The sequence below is a fragment of the Sceloporus occidentalis genome, unplaced genomic scaffold, assembly GCF_023333645.1.
Source record: "Sceloporus occidentalis isolate IW3139 unplaced genomic scaffold, rSceOcc1.0.p SCAF_7, whole genome shotgun sequence".
NCBI classification, from domain to species: Eukaryota; Metazoa; Chordata; class Lepidosauria; order Squamata; family Phrynosomatidae; genus Sceloporus; species Sceloporus occidentalis.
The window spans coordinates 73,495,369-73,514,988 of NW_028316987.1; the positions used below are offsets into that span (position 1 = coordinate 73,495,369).

The window sequence follows — 19,620 nt, forward strand, 5'->3', positions numbered from 1 at the left end:
ACAGAGAGAGAGAGAGAGAGAGAGAGAGAGAGAGAGAGAGAGAGAAAGTGTTGCAAATGTTGTACAAGTGTAGAATTTAGTGTCCTCAAAGCTCAAGCATCTTGAAGTTTTCTTCCAATCCATTCATATTTGGATACCCTTTCAAGGGCTAATTTTGATTTATGTGGTTTTGCTTGTTTGGGTTGTTTTTTTTTTTTAACCAGCAGCTGGGAAATATCAGACAAGGAAAATGTTTAAATAATAAATTTTCTCCATAAGACTACACCACTGTAAAGGTCCACAATAAAGCCATAAGAAATCCATGCAGCCAATATATTTTTAATAGTTTTTTTTCTTGTCACAAACATTCTTGGTTTTGGTTGGGAGGAGGTTCAATTTTTCATCCTGCCTCAAACCTTTCTGAATTGTCTTCAATTGTTTATTTAAAAAGTGTAGTGTTACATGCCTGTCTCTCAGAGGGCAATGTTAAAAAAAAGCTTGACAGTATTCAGCTTCACTTCTCTGAGATCTTTCTAAGATGTCTATAAATCTAGTCACTGTATGCTGGCAAGACATAAATCCACCAGTAGAAATTATAAAATTATTTTTGAAAATACAGATCTGTTCATGGAAATTTTCTAATATGTAAAGATTTTTTAAAAATGAAACTTTGTAGTAATACAGAGTAATTTACAGGAACACCTCTCCTGTTATCAAGAAACATGCTCTATGAATATTAGTAAAATAAGCATGTTGGTTGTTATTTGATAAATGGATTTTGGTCAATCTAGGACCCTCTGCCTAATTTCAGACATTGTTTATAAGCACTCAGGTCACGCCTCTTTCAGAAGTAATTTCCCCCCTCCCTTGACATCTCAATGGACAGGGATGAAAAGGGAAAGGGAAGGGGTACATGGTGGAAAAATACCTTGATAGAAAAGGGGTGCCCCTGCCCACTTCTAACTCTGGTCCTGCCCATTGCTCACTTTGGGACCCCCATGGAACATTTTAACTCTTGCGGAAATGCAGTCCTCAATAGAAGCATAGAAAATTTCTCATACAGTATTTATTAAAGAAGTTGCATTCCTTTTGCAATAAAACATGAATCTATGATGCTTAAATTGTAACAGAATCTGATGTTGCTTATCCAAAAACAGAGTCACTATTTATAAAGAATTACAGACATGCCCATCTAAGCTAGATTGACGAACTAGAGCCTGTAATTAAAGTCTTTGATTTGCTAGTTGTTAAAAGGAAAGCATGAATCAAGGTGTCATTTAAAGGATGCTTTTTATAAAGCAATCCATTTAACTTAAGTTTATATCTGTACATTGGTAATATGGGCATTTAAGTTCCAGCAAATATAAGCAGAATATAATATCCTTTGATCCCTTACTAGATATTGAAAACAAGTTGAAATTGAAATTGAATACAGATGGATAGTTGTGTATCTCTCTGCTATAATCTATTGAGGCTTAATGTGATTATTGAAGCATTTTGAGTAAGCTGATCAGATTTGGAAAAAGAGACTTGTGTGTGGTTGATTTCCCCTATGGGTCTTTGTTTTTACAAACAGAACAAAAAGGATGAAATACAGAGCTATATATTGACATGAGTTGCTGTACAGATTAGTTAGGCTTTGTTTAGTTTAATTTTTGTCCTCTGAAGAACTTCAGATGTCATTTTAATGACACTGAGAAGAACTATTGATTGTCAGTAGTTGCACATCTATGACAGTTCTTGAGCATAACAGCAACACTTCTTTATACTAGTTCAGAAAGAACAGTTTTTGATGCATCACTTGCCCATTCTCTTTTGAGAACATTACAGGTGGTACTAAAGCAGAGGCATTGTCAACAATGGTCATCACCAAGTAGACAGACTGGGAAGAAGGTGGAACTGACAGAGGGTTTTAATAGTTTTCATGAGGCCAACCAAGAAGGACCAGTAAAGCAACACATATGGGGCAGGGATGCACACTATGCTGAGGTGACCAGATGTTAAACAGCCCAGCTGTCATCTTCTCACTTCAACCTAAGGCAGCCAAAATGTTTAACTGAGCATACGTTATGTAACTAGTAAACCCTGCCTACCCTCCCAACCTTACCAGTAACAGAAAGCTCCAGCAAACACCAATCTGAAGTCCATGAGCATCTGGTGAGTCAGGTAAGCATGCTTGTAAGTAAGAATATTGCACCAGACTGACCTTCTTCCTAAAGTTTTTCAGCCTGTGGAGTTGGACTGAAGCCTGACCCCCCCCCCCCACACACACACACACACTGCACCCAAGACTCCACATCCCTATGAACCCACGCAATTGTGACAGTGTGCAGGAGCTATCAAAGTTTTTTTAAAAAACAACACACTGCACCATGCCCCCGAAGTAACCTCCCCCCCCCCCAGCTTCGCCGACCTCTTCTCTACAGGGAAAAAGGAACCAATTCACCAGCAGGAGCGGAAAACAGCTGCACTGTGAGGGACCACTTTGACAGCATGGAAAATTTGAAATCAAAAAGAGCTCCAAGGAACCACCGTGAATGCTGGGGGGGAGGGCCATTTAGCAAGACATTTGGGGCAGAGGTGTTCCACCCCTCTGCCCACCCTCTGATTGACAGCACATTCACATTTGGGGCAACCTGCGTCTTTTGAAACAACATGCTAAAAGAACCATTTTCAAACGAACCGGGTCAGATGAGCCTGTACGAGCTCATCCTGATTCAGCCCAAATACACTTGTGGGTGAAATCGATTTGAGTACAAACGAGGCTGGTTAAATTATAGTGTGAATGAGCCCCTTGCACCCATTGTATTGGAGAATTAGCAAGCAGTCTCCAGTGTCCCTTTCTTGGGCAAGGTCTTGCTGTTTTGACAGTTGCCTGAAACTTTTGAGAAATACTGGGACTCGACAGACAAACAGGTCCGTGCCACCCGTTTTTGTCCCACATCATTGCCACAGCAACCAAAAGGCGCAACAACAATGCACTCCCTCTTGGGAGCAAAAACAAGCTGCTGACAGCAGCTTCCTGGAAGGGGTGCGATTGGCACATTCCCACGCCCCAATCGTGTCACCTCCAGCCAGCACATTTTGGGCGCTGTGCCATGCTCGCACCATCATGGTGCCGCCCATGTAGACGGGGGCAAGCAATGATGGTGGCCTCCTCGTGAACTAGGGCTGCTTGGCATGTAAATGCACAGCCTCATCTAGCCCTAGTTCGCTGTGAGGACATCTGTACCAGGCCATTATCCAGAGTTTTAGGATGTCTCTGGTATGATATTGACAACCAACTCTTATCTCACCTTTCCATATAACTCCAAGGAAGTTGTTTTGGTACTTAACAATTGTCTGCTGCCAGTAATGGTCTGGATGAGGATGAACAAATTGAAGCTTTATCTAGACAAAAGGTCAGTCAAAAGACATATCAGAAAATAAAGTTAGACAAGGTTACACTTCCTGGGAAATTTCAGAAAGTACTCTGTGACTCAGATGTGAAATTGAATCCCTAGGTTTCAATAATGGCCAGGAGTGTATTTGCACAGTAGGCCCCATTACTGGGGAAGTCAGATCTGTCTGGTGATTGAATGCAATCCCACTCTGTGTGGACCTGCCTTTGCAAACTGTTTGGAAACTTTACTAGGGCAATATCTGCACTGAAGAAATAATCCAGATTGATACCACTTTAACTGCCACGGCAGAGAAGACTGTAGCTCACAAAACTACAATAAAAATGCAAATCAGTATAAAGAATGCTGAAACCAAAACATGTGCAGAATAGCACAATTTATAAGCTATTTTGAATGGGAGAAACCTTTTCACACTCAAAAAACAGAAGTTGTCAGTTAAGATTTACTAGTTGTCACTCAGAAGTCAACATTTATATCTGCAGTTGTAGTAGTTTCTTATTTGAGTTCTTGAAATGTAAAAATTGTGGTTATAAAATCAAATTTATCACAAACAAAGTTGCTGTTTTGACCTCTTAGTATTCATATAATAAAAAGATCTGTGATTCATTTTCTGCTTTAGTCAGCTTAACTTTTCAGTGAAGAAATAAAACTTTATAGGTTTCTGCAAGAAACAAATAAACTTGCACTTCTAAACAGTTTTAAAAAAAGATTGGAAATCATATTGATGACTAAACTGTTCAGGGCTTTTTCCCCTCAGGAGGATATGGATCACAATTATTATACTTCTCGGACCTATGGCCCATCTGATTCTACTAGCCGTGATCTATGGGTGAACATAGACAGAATGGAGAAAGATAAAGTGAAGATTCACGGAATCCTCTCCAATACGCATCGGCAAGCAGCAGTAAGACATTTTGATACACATTTCTATTTAATCTCTTTTGTTGTCATCTGTGTACCAATGTAATGCACACAATACTGTTGTGTAGAGTAGCTAGTAGACAAAGATGTTCACCACTGAACAAAAATTACATCTTATTGCTTATATTTTCTTTTGTTGTTGTTGTTGCTAAGGTGAGAGGTCCTTGTAAAGGTTTGTTTTGCTTTACATGTCTGCATTGGAATGTTTTTTTCTTTTTCTTTTTTTCTTTTTAAAAACCTTAGCAAGTTTCCAAAATGCTATGGAGGAAAACAAGAGTCATTCATGACAGTGGCTGTTTGGCCACGGAGTTGAATTACTCTACACAGTGACTAGCTGAACTGCCATAATTTGAACAAAGAAAGTAGCAGCCCTGTATTATTTACTCATTTAGGTTTCTCTGAGGTGCCTTGGTACCTGGATCTCTGTAAACTCTTTGATCATTGCCAAAATATTGTTGTTTTATTGCTGTTGATTCTGGTTATATGGAAACAGAGATAGCAGATCCAGTTGCATTTCCATATCCAAAATCTGCTTTGGCTAATTCTGATCATGCATGAGTTGTTGGAAGGACACTAAACATCTCCCTTGAAAGTATCACTTAGTGCTTTATGCTCATCCAAGTACTGGCAACTCTGCAAAGGAAAGAGTTAGAGTTGCCCTGATAGGAGACATAAATGAAATTGCAAAAAATTACTTCCACGTTATTGTGATGGAACAATTCTTGCTCTGTTGGTTTGAAAATCAATTGGAATGAGTTCTGACATCTGGATGGGGGGCAGGTGAAGACATCTTTAAGATATAGTACAGGAATCCTTAAAACTATAGAAGGAATGATCTGAAAATCAGTTTAGGAGGGAGGGGAGTGAAAGAAATAAGGAGGTTAGAAGGCTGCTGTCCTCTGGGTTGTGTCATATCATTTCCCAGGACCAATAAACTCGCCAACCAGGTGACAGGCTAAGAGAAGAGTATCAGACAGGAGAGATTCTCTGTAAGATTTGGAAGGAGAGAGGGATAATAAACCTTCTAGATTTAGACTGACACAACATAATTTATAGAAACTTTCTTTTCCCAGCTAAACTGGAAAGAATATCTAATAAATGGATGAAGCAAAAGTGAAAATGCTGGAGTCTGGCAGTTTCCTGATTTAAGAATGAACCTAATATTGCACAATATGAGTTATATGAGATTTCTAGACATGGTCGATTGTTTGGTAATAAAAAAGAAACGGTGCAACAAATAAGAATGCTTAATAGTGTGACTATTCTGTGAACAAGTCTTTTTTTGAGCTCCCTGGGAAAGCGAGTAAAGAACATGAAGGAATGAAACAGCAAGAATGTTTGATGAAAGGAATTCCAACTTTTTCACATGTATTCGTTGTGGGTATATGTATGCGTGTATATATGTACTTCCATTCCCCAAAAAATCAATACTGTACTGTGGGAGCACTTGATCTTAATTTTGCCTCTAAATTTCAAATGAGTCATGACAACGAATTTGTAGGTGCAGAGCAATAGATTTATATTATTAAAGGCATTAATTTCTGGGTATTTTAAATCTAAAAATGAGATTTTGGAGTAAAAAAAAGATAGCTGTCAATTAGGAGAAATTTCAAGTGAACAGATATAGAAATTGGTAAGAAAGTATATGTAACATGTGTGTGCATTTATGCATAGTACTTTCATTCTATTAGAATCCAAGATAGAAAGCCCAGTGCATATTGACTGTACAGTGGGCTCTCCACATTCACTGGGCTTAGCGGCTCATGATGCCTGTGAAAGTGGAAAAAACCCTACTATTTTTAGCCCAAAAAAACACCTCTCTAGGAATCTCTAGGTTTCTGTCAGAGGTTGACCATAGAATTGTGCTGGAGAACCTATCAATGACTAGAGAAGTCTTCTCTCTAGGAATTGCTAGGTCATCCAGTGCGACTTCTGACAGAGGTTTACCATAGAGCTGTTCTGGAGGAACTAGAGATTCCTAGAGAGAACATATGAATTAGATCCACGAATAATCAGATTCACAATAGTTAAAGCCACAAATGTGGAGAGCTGATTGTATTGTAGTGTGTAGGCAAAATTTATGCAAATTTGGGGGTAAAATTCTTGCTTGAATAATCTCAGAATTTGATTTTCAGAGCTAGAGTCTTCTGGAAGTTTAGCCATATACATTTTGGGCAGTTAAAATGCATGGCTGTGATTAAAAAGAAATTTGCACAGCTAGATAAAATTGACTAGGTGGTTCAACCTGAATATGGATAACTTTGAATTTGCTCAAGCAAGTACTAAAGTAACCAAATAAACCAGCTAAAATGGAGGAGAAAGATAGCTGTGTTTGATTTTGTTGTCCCCTTGACAGAATGCCTTTTAGAAGGGAATATTGACAGAGAAACTGGGCAAACACTCCTAGATGTGCCATTAGTGCGAGATGGCTCCCTGGTATCACTCCACATATTCATAGTAAAAGTAGCGATCTACATCTTTCCCTCTACAGACCAGAATTTGGCCAGTCTGTCTGTGGGAATCTAGGAACTGTAGTCTGGTGTTTGCATACTATATGGCAAGATTTGCTTATATGTGGAGAAAATAAAAGGTAACATGCTGATTTTATCCTGCAGAGCTCTAAACAGCTTGGGACCAGGGTATCTATAAGATCATCACTCCCTGCCAATAGAAATTAAGCTGGTTCTGTTTTGAGCATTTGGAGTACAACTAAAATGGTATTGGTCTTCATGGCCTTTGGTACTTAAAACAGTACTGCTTTAACTGTTCATTTTTAAGTTATTATAAGGAATATCTTTAGTTTGTTTCTTAAAGAGTTCTTAAAGAGTATTTTAATTTATTTTTTAAAAAATTACCTCTGTAGCTTCAGGAAAAGGCAATGGCAAAACTCCTCTGAACAAATGGTGCCAAGAAAACCCCATGATAAGTGCACCTTAGGATCACCATAAGTCAGAAATGACTTGAAGACACACAACAAATTGTTTAAAACATTTTTACCTGTTGTACATTGTCTCTGGGTCCTGGAGGTGAGATATAAATACTTTAAATACATAAATAAACATGATTTGCAACTTCACCTTGTGGTAGCCTTCAATGGTAGCATGTTTTAACTTGAGTGAATTATCTGGCTTCAATAATTAAAATATTCATTCCTATGAGATGCTAATCTGTATAACAGACTGAGCAGAGAAATGGTGTGTTTGTTTTCTTCATTTTATTTAGAATCATTAGTAATGGCATGAACATTTGGGTAAGGGAGATACTGCTGCAGGAAATAAGACAGTTTTATGGCATCTACCAAGATATACATTAAAGCTTATGGAATATTAAAAAATGGAATATTCTTTAGGGTGCCACAAGATTCTTGGTCGTTTTAATATTGATTTAAACTCATTCCCTCCTTTATGGAAAAATTAGTGTAGCTCTCAAATGAAGATTCTGGGAATGAAAGATGAGAGCTGTCTTAGTATGTATTACATTTGCTTATTTGAGTCTGAAGAACACCAACAAGTTCTGAACTCATAATATGTTGTCATGCTGTGACTCAGGAGTAGTGTCTTGAACATTATGACTGATATTAGAAGGAAAATGGGAGATTACTAGACAGTTTCCAACTCGTATTCTAACCTGAGATGTTCAGTGAACACAGGAAATCCAAAAAGGTTCACTCAATCTTAAACTATTGTTAATCACAGCCATGTATGTTGTTTTAAAAGATATGTATAAACTTAAGAGAAGAAAGACAACTGAGGTTGCCTCTTGTAAACAGCAATAAGATGCCATAAAAATGTGCCTATCCGCTTCAAGAAGGTCTGTTGTTCTTTGCAATGCACATTATTAAAACAGTAGTAGCCAATGGTTCCAAAGTCAGCTAAGCTCCAGTGCATTTGAAAGTACTGACCTCAACCCACAAAATAGGCTTACCAGTTTGGAAAGCTCCTGTAATGTTCAGCACAAACAACAAATGGATTCACCACCACACTGTCATGAAAGCTAACAGCCACAACTGTACAGCTGTAATTTGAAGGCTTGCTTCTAATCATTGTGGTATAAACTTTGCAGCAATGGATTGCAGTGCTGTGAATCCATCTTTCCATCTTTCCTTTACAAAAACGTATCAGGTAATCTTCCGAACCAAGTGCAAAACCAAAAAAAGAAAAGAAAAAGAAAAATTCCCTCATGTTTTCATCTCAGCTTTGAATTAATAAATTTACAATTTGGGAAATGGTGCCACAAATACATATTCCACAGACATTTGTTTGTGGGTGGTTTTATTAATTAGTTCAAAAGCAATTTTGTGAAAGTGACCACAATATATTTTACATGAAAACAATGTAAATTGTCCACAATGAATATTGTTGGGGGTTGTTTTCTCAAATGGTAGCCACGCTACTTGGCGAAGGAAGGAAGGAGGGAGGGAGGGAGGGAGGGGGAAAAAAAGAAAAAAGACAATCTAGATTTTGAACTATTTATCAGATAAAAATACTCGATTTCACCCCAAAAAGCTGTCTAATCTAATTTAAAAGGCTAACAAGAAATAGAAAAATCATAAGATTCTACTCTTTTTATTTATAATTTCATCCTATGAATTGCCAAAACATGGATTAGTAATCTACCATAGTGAATAGTTATCTGTTTGGCCCATATCTTTTTATATCCTATTTGCATTGCAATACGTTTGTTTTGATAATCTTGCAGCTATATGATCCTAAAAAATTAGTTTTACAATTACATCTTTTTTTAGGTCCAAATTAATATAACTCTCCCTGTAAGACACTGCACAATCAAATGTTTTTAATGTCACCTTGGCAAACCCACTTAGTGTGCAAGCATTCCATATAGGAAATTTCTTCATTGAAACTAGGAAAGAAATAATTTTGTAGTCCTTGATTATGGTTAAATCAAGATTTTAATCTTGCACCTGTAGGTGTAAGAAGAAAAATGTCACTTCTAGTTGGACTTGACATCACTTCACTGTTTTATGCATTCTTCTAACTTCTGAAGATAATAAATTTGGGGCAAGTAGGGGAAGAATCATAAAACTGTTAGAGTGTTAAAAATTCTTAAGGGCTGGCTTGTCAGAACTGCCCTGTAATGTCTTCTCTGTCCTTGTAAAGAGATGAATCTGTGCCATTATACAATAAAGAAGAATTTTCACATCAACTAGAGATTAAATGATGAAAATGCAAGCAGCATCTTAAGGTTTATTCTCTAGAAAAAAAGAGTTCTAATTTTTTAAAAAACTAATTCATATGATGCTTCCTAGATTGAGAAGGCTGAATTAATGTAGGAAAACATGAATGATGCCTAATCTCCCAGACTAAACCAAATTTGGGATATTAATGAATTGGAAAATGGTCTTCTAAAATGCTGAGTCTTAAGTCCCTGGAAATTTCAATTTTCCCTGTGTTTCAGTGTTCCCCTTGTTTTCTGTGATTGTTCATTGGGTATGTTATGTTCTTTGCTGTGTGTGCAAGAGGAATATTGTTTGATACACCGTTTTTGCCTGACATGATTAAAAACACATAGCAGATGCAATGGCTTATCCTGTGAGTGTCAAAATATAGACACTTTTCACATTTCAGAATACATAATGTTGACTAGGTATGTGTAGGTTTATACTATACATTATGCAGAACACATATGCTTCCTTGTAACAAACCTAATGTACTGGAGCATCTTCCCTCAACTTTTATTTCAACACCATACTCCTAGCATACTCCATCGACCAAACACTTTTTTGTTTGGTCGATGGAAGTGGGAGGGAATTGAGACAAGGGACTACAATATCAATGGCCCAGTTTGGATTATCATTGGAGGCTTCAAGAATCATGGTTTATGAAGTAAAGAACAGATGTGTAGCATGAACAATCCCTCCTTCCCTCGCTGCATCCCAGCTTTGGTACAAGGACCCAGCCTTTACTAAGATAGAATTCTCCAGTAGATTTAAATCAGGGAGACCCTGACTTAGTGTTATTTAAATCTGGAAAGTAAGCCAGCATCAAATGATCACTGTGGCTTAATGCAAGCCAGCATCTGCACACCAAACCAGGGAGGAGAGTGAGGAAAGGTGAAGAAGGAAAGAATTGCTCAACTGAAATGTTTGTTTCTAGCTTGATAAAGCACGGTTTAGAAGACCTGTAAATACCATCTGTGGACTATATACAGTTAGTCAACTATTTAGATGAGTCTCTGTGAAACGATTTTGAGAAATCCAACTGAAATGACACAAATGGAGCTTTGTCTATATCCAACATTGGGCTTTTACATTCCCCTTAGTCTCTTCTTCAGTACAACAGCAAAGGAAAGAACAAAACCATCTGCTTCCTGATTTAACCCCACTGCTGCTTGCTATAACATCTGACCCAGATTGTAATATTTTTGAATCTGAAAACAGTCTAAAGTAAAGTAAAAGATAACTTTATTCTGAAGACCCTCATGAACACCAGTGCATATGCTTCTTTGTAACTGCCCATCAACTGCTTCAGAACAAACAAATCTTCAGACTATGAATTCCTCTATGCCAAGGGGACAATTATAACATAGGCCTTTCTACAGCAAAGACAAAAGAAGATAAAAGAAAGAACGATGACTGGTGGCTCTCCAGATGTTGTTGTACTGCAACTGCCATAAGGCTTAGCTAGCATACCCAATGATTAATGACCATAAGGATATTGTTCAACACCTGAATGACCACCCATTCACCAGGCCTGATTTAAAATAAGGCTCTCTGAAAGAAAAAAAAGCCTTTGAAGTGCAGTTTAAAAATCAAAGAAGTGTTGGAAGTATAAATTCCCATCTAAGAATTTTGTGAATTCACAGTCGAATAGAAAAAATGTGGACAAAATGTTGAATAGGATGGGTAAAGGCAACAGAACTTTAAAAAGAGGTGACTGAACGTTGTCCATACCTTGAATTGTGTCCAATGTGGAAAATACATCTGAAAATATAAAGCATAATTTTCAGTGAAACATGTTTGCTACTAATGTAAAGTACTTTCTTTCAATCAGGAGTAGGTAGCTTAGGTTGAAGTGGGGGTCAAATGTTTACCACAGCACCTGCTATGGACTATACCAGGTTAGGGGGAAAAGTTAAACTTTTTTTTTTTCAAAATTCAACCATAACTCAAAGGCCACTTCAGTTTTGATTTTGATTTTTTTTTTACTTGAGATGGGTTAAGACCTTCTCATGTATCTGATTCTGTGACCCATTTTTGCCCCCTCCATTTTTGTTATAGGGAGTGACACTGGGAAAGTCTAGCCTGAAATAAGAGGCCTCTTGGGCTTTGTGTATTCCATAGGCTCTACTGTGCCCACCACTGCTTCAGAGTAAGCTTTTTTTGGATTCTATGATGCTTACTTCTGTATAAGCTTAGTGTCGTAATGCAAATTAGCTTATACGGGGTTGGGAATCAAATGATGTTTTCAATCAGTAGCTTTTTTTTTTCTTTCTCCCTTCTTAACTCAGACAGATTAGCTTCTTTCATATCAAAGGGGGACGTTCAGTATTTGGATCACAGTTATTCAAAGCAACACATGCACTTTGAGTTCAGTATTGTTTCCTCCTAAACTAATTTCAGCTCATGTCCTGGGAGACATTTGTAGCAGTTAAGGTAAGAAAGTAAGTGGCATATTTGAGATGCTTAGATGAAATGAAAAGAAAGGAAGTGTGACTGGAAGAAAGAAGAAGAATGTGTAGAGCAAGCCTATGAGGGGAAGGGTCTAGCATCTATGGTGTTTGCTCCACCAAATCCAAAGTCCTGATGGTTCATTGCAGCACAGATGGAAGTCGAGTGTAGGTTTATTTTTCTCACACCTTCCTTCCTTTGGGCTCCAATAACAGGGAATTTACTGCATCAGTTTCAGGGCTAGCGTGCCTCTGGGCCAAATTGAGGAATGCATCAGGGAATGAGGGTCTTTCCTCACCCAAATTCACAACACTTGTTTGTTGTTTTTGTTGTGCTCCATCCCCAGCAGAACACAAACAGAGATACAATGGCGGTGGAACTTTCCCCTGCCACATAGGCAGGGGAGAAGGATAAGACTGGTCCCTTATCAGTCATGCATCCCTTTATTTATTTATATCCCACCTTTTTTCCAGTTCAAGACTTAAGGCAGTTTACGACTATTAGAACAAGCATAACTAAAAATCAACAGCATTTAATAGTTAAAATACAATTAAACCATCATGAAAATGAAACTAAGCTAAAGCAAAAATACAGCACATTACATAAGGTCTGTTTGCTCTGAACAAACAATTCTCAAAGTCCTGCTGGAATAAAAATAATTATTGTTGTTCTCGTTCTTCTTTTGTGCCTTCAAGTGATTTCTGACTTATCGCAATGCTCAGGGCTTTTGACAAAAAAAATTGCTGAGGGGATTTGCTTTTACCTTTGCTCTGAATCTGAGTGTGTGTGACTTGCCCAATATCACCCAGTGGGTTTCCATGGCTGACCAGAGATTTGAACCTTGGCCTTCCAGTGTCCTAGTCCAACACTCAAACCTCTACACCATAATGGCTCAATAAAAAGGTAAAAAAATGTAAAAGTATAGTGACATATTACCAACATACTTATTGAGGGTCAAGACAACTTGTTGATGCGATAAAATAAGCTCTTTCGATTTATCTATCCTGATTCAAAATCATATTATCCTTCTTTTTGGCCAACTTTCTCTTACATTCATTTTCCTTCTGCCTCTACATCACAATACCAAGCTATGTGGCTTTGAATGAAAACTGGATAAATTATAGGATAAATAAGCCATCAAGGTGTTTTTTTTTTCCAAACCCTCTTCCTCCTCCTCCTCCTCCTCTTCTTCTTTGTAGTTCAGCTTTTTGCATGACCATGCTGGCTGGGAATAATGGGTGCTGCAGTTCCAACACATCTGGAAGGCACCAAATTATGGAAGATTAATGTAATCCATAAGAGAGACAACATGAAAGTTGATTAATGTTCCATGCTAGTTGTTAAATGTTAAGTAGTGAAAAGTGGATAAAATATCCAATGATGGGTGCATTACTGTTTACAGATGGTAGAAGAACAGGATAGGCATGTGGGGATGTAATAATCTCCCCTCCCCCAGTCGCACTAATAACACAAATTAAGCACAGGAGAAGGAGGTTTTCAGTGATTAACATATTTTTCAATTAGTACAAATTCTGTATCTTTAACATTCCATTTTTTAGGTTTTAATTATCTGTTTAGGAAATAGAATCAGTATTTCCAGTTGTAAGCAAAATATGTGTGCATATCCCCTTTTAAGAAATCAAAGTAAATCAATTTTGAAGCCATTATAAACATTAATTTTGTTCCATTAAAATACCCAATAGATGAGGAAACTAATCCTTTCTGGAGGCGGCATAGTGATGGTATTAAATCAAAAGCAAAATATCAAAGTTAAAAATGAGACATACATTAACTTAATTTAAAAATACATTTAAGGGATTTTTAAATGGAATGGATGGAATGAGCATTATCCCTTCTTTTGCTTTTCCAGTTTAGCTTCAGATGATTTTGATTTCATACATCCTGAAATTTGTAAAACTAAATACCATATGATTTAATAGTATCTCATATATAAACTATACATGCTCTATGTGTGTATATGGTGTGTGTGTGTGTGTGTGTGTGTGTGTGTGTGTGTAATTTGTTTATATTTTCCTGCTTCTCTCAGTTGGATCGAGGCAGGATTACAGTTTGCTAAAACACATACATCAGTAATAAAATACATATAAAAATGCATCAATAAAAATACAATTAATCTTAAAAGCTAACTCATCGTCAAGTGGTAATGCAGTAGATTCATAGAATGTTCTGAAGGTGTCTCTTACACAACGTCAGGCGGGTAAGCTCGCCGGAAGAAATCTGTCTTAAGTGCCCTCTTAAACGCCTCCAAGGAGGTAATAAGACGGATCTTTTCTGGAAGAGCGTTCCACAGTTTTGGAGCAGCTGCTGTGAAGGCTCTCTGGGAAGTCGATATGAGCCTAGTTGATTGATGTTCTAACACATTCTTCCCAGTTATTCTGAGAGTGCAGGGCGGATTGTGTAGGGAGAAGCATTCCTGCAAGTAACTCGGGCCCAAGCCATGTAGGGCTTTAAAGGTAATAACCAGCACCGTGTATTGCACCCGGAAGCTAATCGGCAGCCAGTGAAGAGATTTTAGGACAGGTGTTATATGGTCAAACCTGGACAAAGCAGTGACCAATTATAGATTGCTATAAAGATATAGATGTTCACCATGTTTGTCAGTATAGAAATAAAGAGGAGCCCATTTGGCAACCCAAAGAATGAGTGGTTCCAGTTTAATTCCAGTGAATTCCCACTCCTTTCCCTTCATAATGGCTCACAATAAATTGAGGTATTTACCACAAGCCAAGACAGAGCAAATTTAACCGATCCAAATTGACAAAGCTCCACCATGCTAATGTCTTCAGGCATTCATATGTGACCAAAAATGGCCCTTCAGCCCTTCTTCCCTATCTTCTTCCCTTCCAGTGAACCTGGTTCATTTCAGCCCAGTATGTACTGGAACAGGGCAGCCTGGATTATCTTGTCCACAGACCTTTCCTGACCCTCCTTCATTGGAAAGCCCTCCATTCTGAAGCGGGATGGCTGACCACACATGCATCCCACTGAGCTGCCTGCTCCTTCTGCCACCACCATGGGTCACTTCACTCTGAGGTCAGAGCAAGGCACCTGGCTGGGCACCTCATTCTAACTTCAGCAGCAGCAGACATACCAGGTGGCTCAGCAGGATTTGTTTCAAACAACTGCCCAACTTTAGAAGGGAGGGCTCTAGATCTTCCTCAAAGATCCTGAGCAAGCTGGAATTTTTTTTTAAAAATAAATGCATGGTAATAAGGGTAAAAGGGTTTTGTTCACACCATAACCACATTACATCCTCTGGTCTCCACACTGAGGGAACAGGAGTAGACAGTTGTATTAGTGGCATCAATGACCAAAACCAGGCTACATGAAAGTGTCTATTTTGAAGACATTTCCAATCTCTTCCTGTGAAGATTTAAATGAAATTTATTTATTATGCATTTGTTACATTTATTGTCTGTACATTTATTGTCTGTTACATTTATTGTCAAGATTATGTACATGGTCCTCTTCCTCCATTTTAATCTTCACAACAATCCTGTGAGGTTGATAACACTCAGCCTTTCCTAACCTGGTGTCTTCCAGATGTGTTTGGCAGTAGATCCTGTCATCCCCAACCATGGGGGCTGGATGAGGCTTATGGTGGTTGTAGTCCATAAAAGGACAAGTGGTTGGAGAAGACTGGTATACAGTATTGTAGATGTCTACAACCTAATCCTTTGCTCTCTCTTTTTTTTAACTTGAAAACCCCTTTCAAGTTGGCCAGAAATGCTTAGGATTGTTGCTTCAGTCTTCATTTGTATGCTTTCTTCATAAGTATGCCTCCTTTATCTGTTGCTGAGCCTCATCTGCTGTGCAGAACTGTTTTCAGCATTAGTACTAAGAAATTATTCCATGTTGAGAAAGGCAAGGATACTTATGGTAAAAGTGCTGGATCATGTATTGAACTGAACAGTCTCTAATATTCCTTATATTATTGATTTTCTTTTTTTGGTGTTGTTCTTTGCAGAGAGTAAATCTGTCCTTCGATTTCCCATTTTATGGCCATTTCCTTCGTGAAATTACTGTGGCAACTGGTGGTAAGTGGCTTTCTACCCATTCACATTGAATATGTTTGACATGGGCTTCAGATGTTTAAAGCTGTATATTTTTGGATAACTATATATTTTAATCATAAGAGAAAAAGTAAAGTACAGTAGAGCTTCCATTATCCAATATTTGAGAAGTTAGACTGCCCATTCTTTCAAGTATGTTCCATCTTCTGGGCATGCAAACTTTTTACATTCATCACCGACTGATTTACTACACATTTTGAATGACAGTTTTATTTAAAAAATCTTATATCTCACCATTCACTTTCTCTCATGAATAGCAGTTCACTAAGTAGTTTACAAATACTGCCATTACACTGCTTACTGGGTTATAAATTTGTTGTGATTGACTGATTAATTGGCTTCTGATGCATTTAGGAAACCACAATACATGTGACAAACCAAACAAGACACTAAAATTGTCACTAGCTGATACATCTTTTAAAAGAAGTGAATAACAGATGTCAGGATGCACAATGCTAGAACTACAATCATGAGGAGGAAAGTTTTAACTCTTTCCTCCCCTGATGAAACCCCCCCTCCCTGGGTTGTTTATTTTTGCTGATATGGAAATTGATTAATCTTTACCTTTCAGTACTAACAGCAGCTACAGGGAAGAAAAGTATTTGTCTATCCTCCCATCCCTTTCCCGTGTGTTGCAATTGAAGTAAAAACTGATTCTGCCATTACCATTTTTTAAAAAAACAAAAACCCCAGAATTGTGTATGGTTTGGCTTAGCCTGTGGAGGTATGTATTTTGCAGCAGCATCTTATCAGTCTCAACAACAAATGCTGTTCTCATAATGTTAAAAATATTATGGCCCTCCATAACTGCCATCCGCCGGCCTGAGAGGGAGTTACCAGGCAGGTCCAGCTCCATCAGGACTAGCCTGGAAGAAGGAAGAGCCCTCCCTCCAATCCATCTGCCTGGTCCAGGCCTCAGAGGGAGAGAAGAACCACTGGACCTCATCCCCTTTCCCTCCATCATTCCCTTCTCCTTTTGTTTCGTGTCTTTTAGATTGTAAGCTTGAGGGCAGGGAACTGTCTGATTAAAAAAAAAGATATAAATACCTAAATAAATAGATAAATACATAAATAAAATAAAAAATAAAGTTACATCAACAGGTGTTTGCAAAGCAGGTATACCATACTCAAAGTTGATATGAGTTGATCCCAGGTGCATTTTCCCACTAATGAATTTCCACACTAACAAAGCACAGAGTTAAAGCCACTTCTACAGTATCAGTCCAGAAAATTCATTGGTATATGTTACAAATCAATTAAATATACAATGCTGGAACTTCCCTTATATGACATTTTTTGTGAAGAAATGGGATGACAAAGAGGACTGAAAGTGGAGCTTTCTCGTCTTGTTATTTGAAAAAGGAGTGGGCCTTCTAGAAAAGGCAATGGCCAAGAGACAGACACCAATGAGGATTATGTTATAATGGGTATGTTTTCTTACATGGGAAGCTTAGTAGCCAGGAGAAAGATAGACATAGAGATGAGGGAGAACAACAACAACAGACAGACAGTAGCTAAGACTGCTTTGCTTAGTCACAAATAACTGATCTGTGACTGCTTAATTTTTCCAGGACGACAGGCTATGAGATAGATCACAGTCACCAACCAAATGTACCAAGATAAACAAGCATCCTGTGCAATTTGTGTTATTTTTCCTACAAGGAAAGAGATTCTTTGAGGAAAAAGTAAGCTGTACAAATGAGAAGAGCATATGCCAGTTTCTTTCTGTAATTCCTGATTTGGACAAATCATTGTTTATTATTATATCAAAATATGAATACACTATGTTTGTTTGCCTGACAGCCAACATTAAAAACCTCTTCAGATCTACATAGCATCTAGAAAGCCTAAAGAGTATATATTGCATAGGACTTTGTAGACTGCAACCCACCACTTCAAATGGGCACATTCTACAAAAGTTTATGCCAAGTAAAGTTTGTTAGTCTTTTAGGTGCTACAGTACTCCCTATTGTTTGCTACAACAAACTATATAGCTGCTCCTCCAGAAACCTTTTCAAACTATGATATCCAATTCTAGCTTGGAGTTAAACATTGCTGTTGTTGTTGAAGTAATCATTTTTTCTAATTCAGATGCAGATAAAATTGTGGTTTGGATAATCCAAGTGATATAGGAGAGAACTTGTGCATTAGGGAGGATTTGTCATCTAACTTTTAGTTATGTGTGAAGCGACGATTGTCTTTTACTTGAGGATTGGAATTTCTCCACATGATCATGGCAAGAGAGATTCTGTTCCTTAGAGAAATTCTAGTTTCTTATGTTCTATGTTTCTTATTAAAACCTATGGAGCAAAATTTAAAGCAAGGAATATATTTATTTTGTTGAATATATATTGTTGTTGTTACTGTTTGTCTTCAAGTGATTTCTGACTTATGGCAACCCTGAAACAAGCATGGCAATCCTAAGATGAATCTGTCATAGGTTTTTCATGGCAAGATTTTCTCAGAGAGGGTTTGCCTTCACTTCCCTCTGAGGCGGAGAGGGTATAACTTGCCCAAGGTCATCCAGTGGGTTTTTATGCCTGAGCAGGGAGTTGAACCCTGGTCCCCAGAGTCATAGTCCAGCATTCAAACCGGTACAGTGCATTGGCTCTCTCAAATATATTTATAAATAAATAAAACAATGTCAGTTGCTTTTAAATGCCACTACCCAATGGTTTGTGGTACAGCACATGTTCTCCTCCTATCCTTCTTGTCATCTCAGAGCCCATAACATAACTTTTTTTAAAAAAAAAATAAAGTTTTAATTTAATTTTATTTATATTCTGTGTTTCTCCCAGTATGGCACCTAAGGTGGTTTTCATAAGGCAGCATGAGGCAACACCATGAGAAAACAACATGAATCTGACTAGAACATGTGATATATTCTTCCTCTTCTTTCACATCCCCATTAGAGAAGTCATTACAAGGTTGCTGTTGCACAATAAAAGTAATGAAGTTGTCCCTAATTATGTTAAAGCTTTGATTTGTTCTTGTGCCGTCTTTTTAGAAAAAGGAACCATTTGCAAAAAAACTATTTATTTGCAACTGGTTTCACCCAAATTCTTGGAATGAGATGTTAATAGATTATGATTTTGACCCCCCTAATTAATGAAATAGAGAGAGAAATCAAATGGGATGATTTGGACAATTAGAGTATCCTTGCTCTCAAATCATGTCTTACCAAGGTTACTTGCTTCATGGCTGTGAAGTAAATCAGATTGTACTGCCATTATTAGTATAATTAATCAAATCATGTTCTTCTATAGGTAGGTATCTGTCATACGGGATTCCTGTGCATGCTAATTCTGATACTTGGAAAACCACTAGAGACTTTCAAGCTCTCTGATAATAGAAAGGTTTCTTGACAGACTGTTTTAGAGGTTTCCACTTAGGAGACAACAGCAGCATTGGCAATGGACTTAAATGTCAGGTTGGGGCGAAGATTGGCATTCTGAGAAAGAAATGGAAGTGACACTAGCATAGCAGACTAAAGTATAAGGAATTTGTGTGCTCTCTAAATAATACTAGGTAAGGTTGTATTGAGCTATAAAATCAATCTTTCATTGGTCTGGGATGGTAATTTTCCAAGGTAAAAGGC

At 37.7% G+C, this 19,620-nt stretch overlaps 1 protein-coding gene across 1 annotated transcript in view; it reads left to right on the top strand.

The window, feature by feature from the left end:
* The window catches only part of PLXDC2 (plexin domain containing 2), a 269,613-nt gene that overhangs the window by 161,666 nt on the left and 88,327 nt on the right, over positions 1-19,620 (top strand). The window contains exons 3-4 of the mRNA XM_089533334.1: positions 4,138-4,284; positions 15,917-15,986. Coding sequence (XP_089389460.1) covers positions 4,138-4,284; positions 15,917-15,986 — 217 coding nt within the window. The remainder of the gene's footprint in view (positions 1-4,137; positions 4,285-15,916; positions 15,987-19,620) is intronic.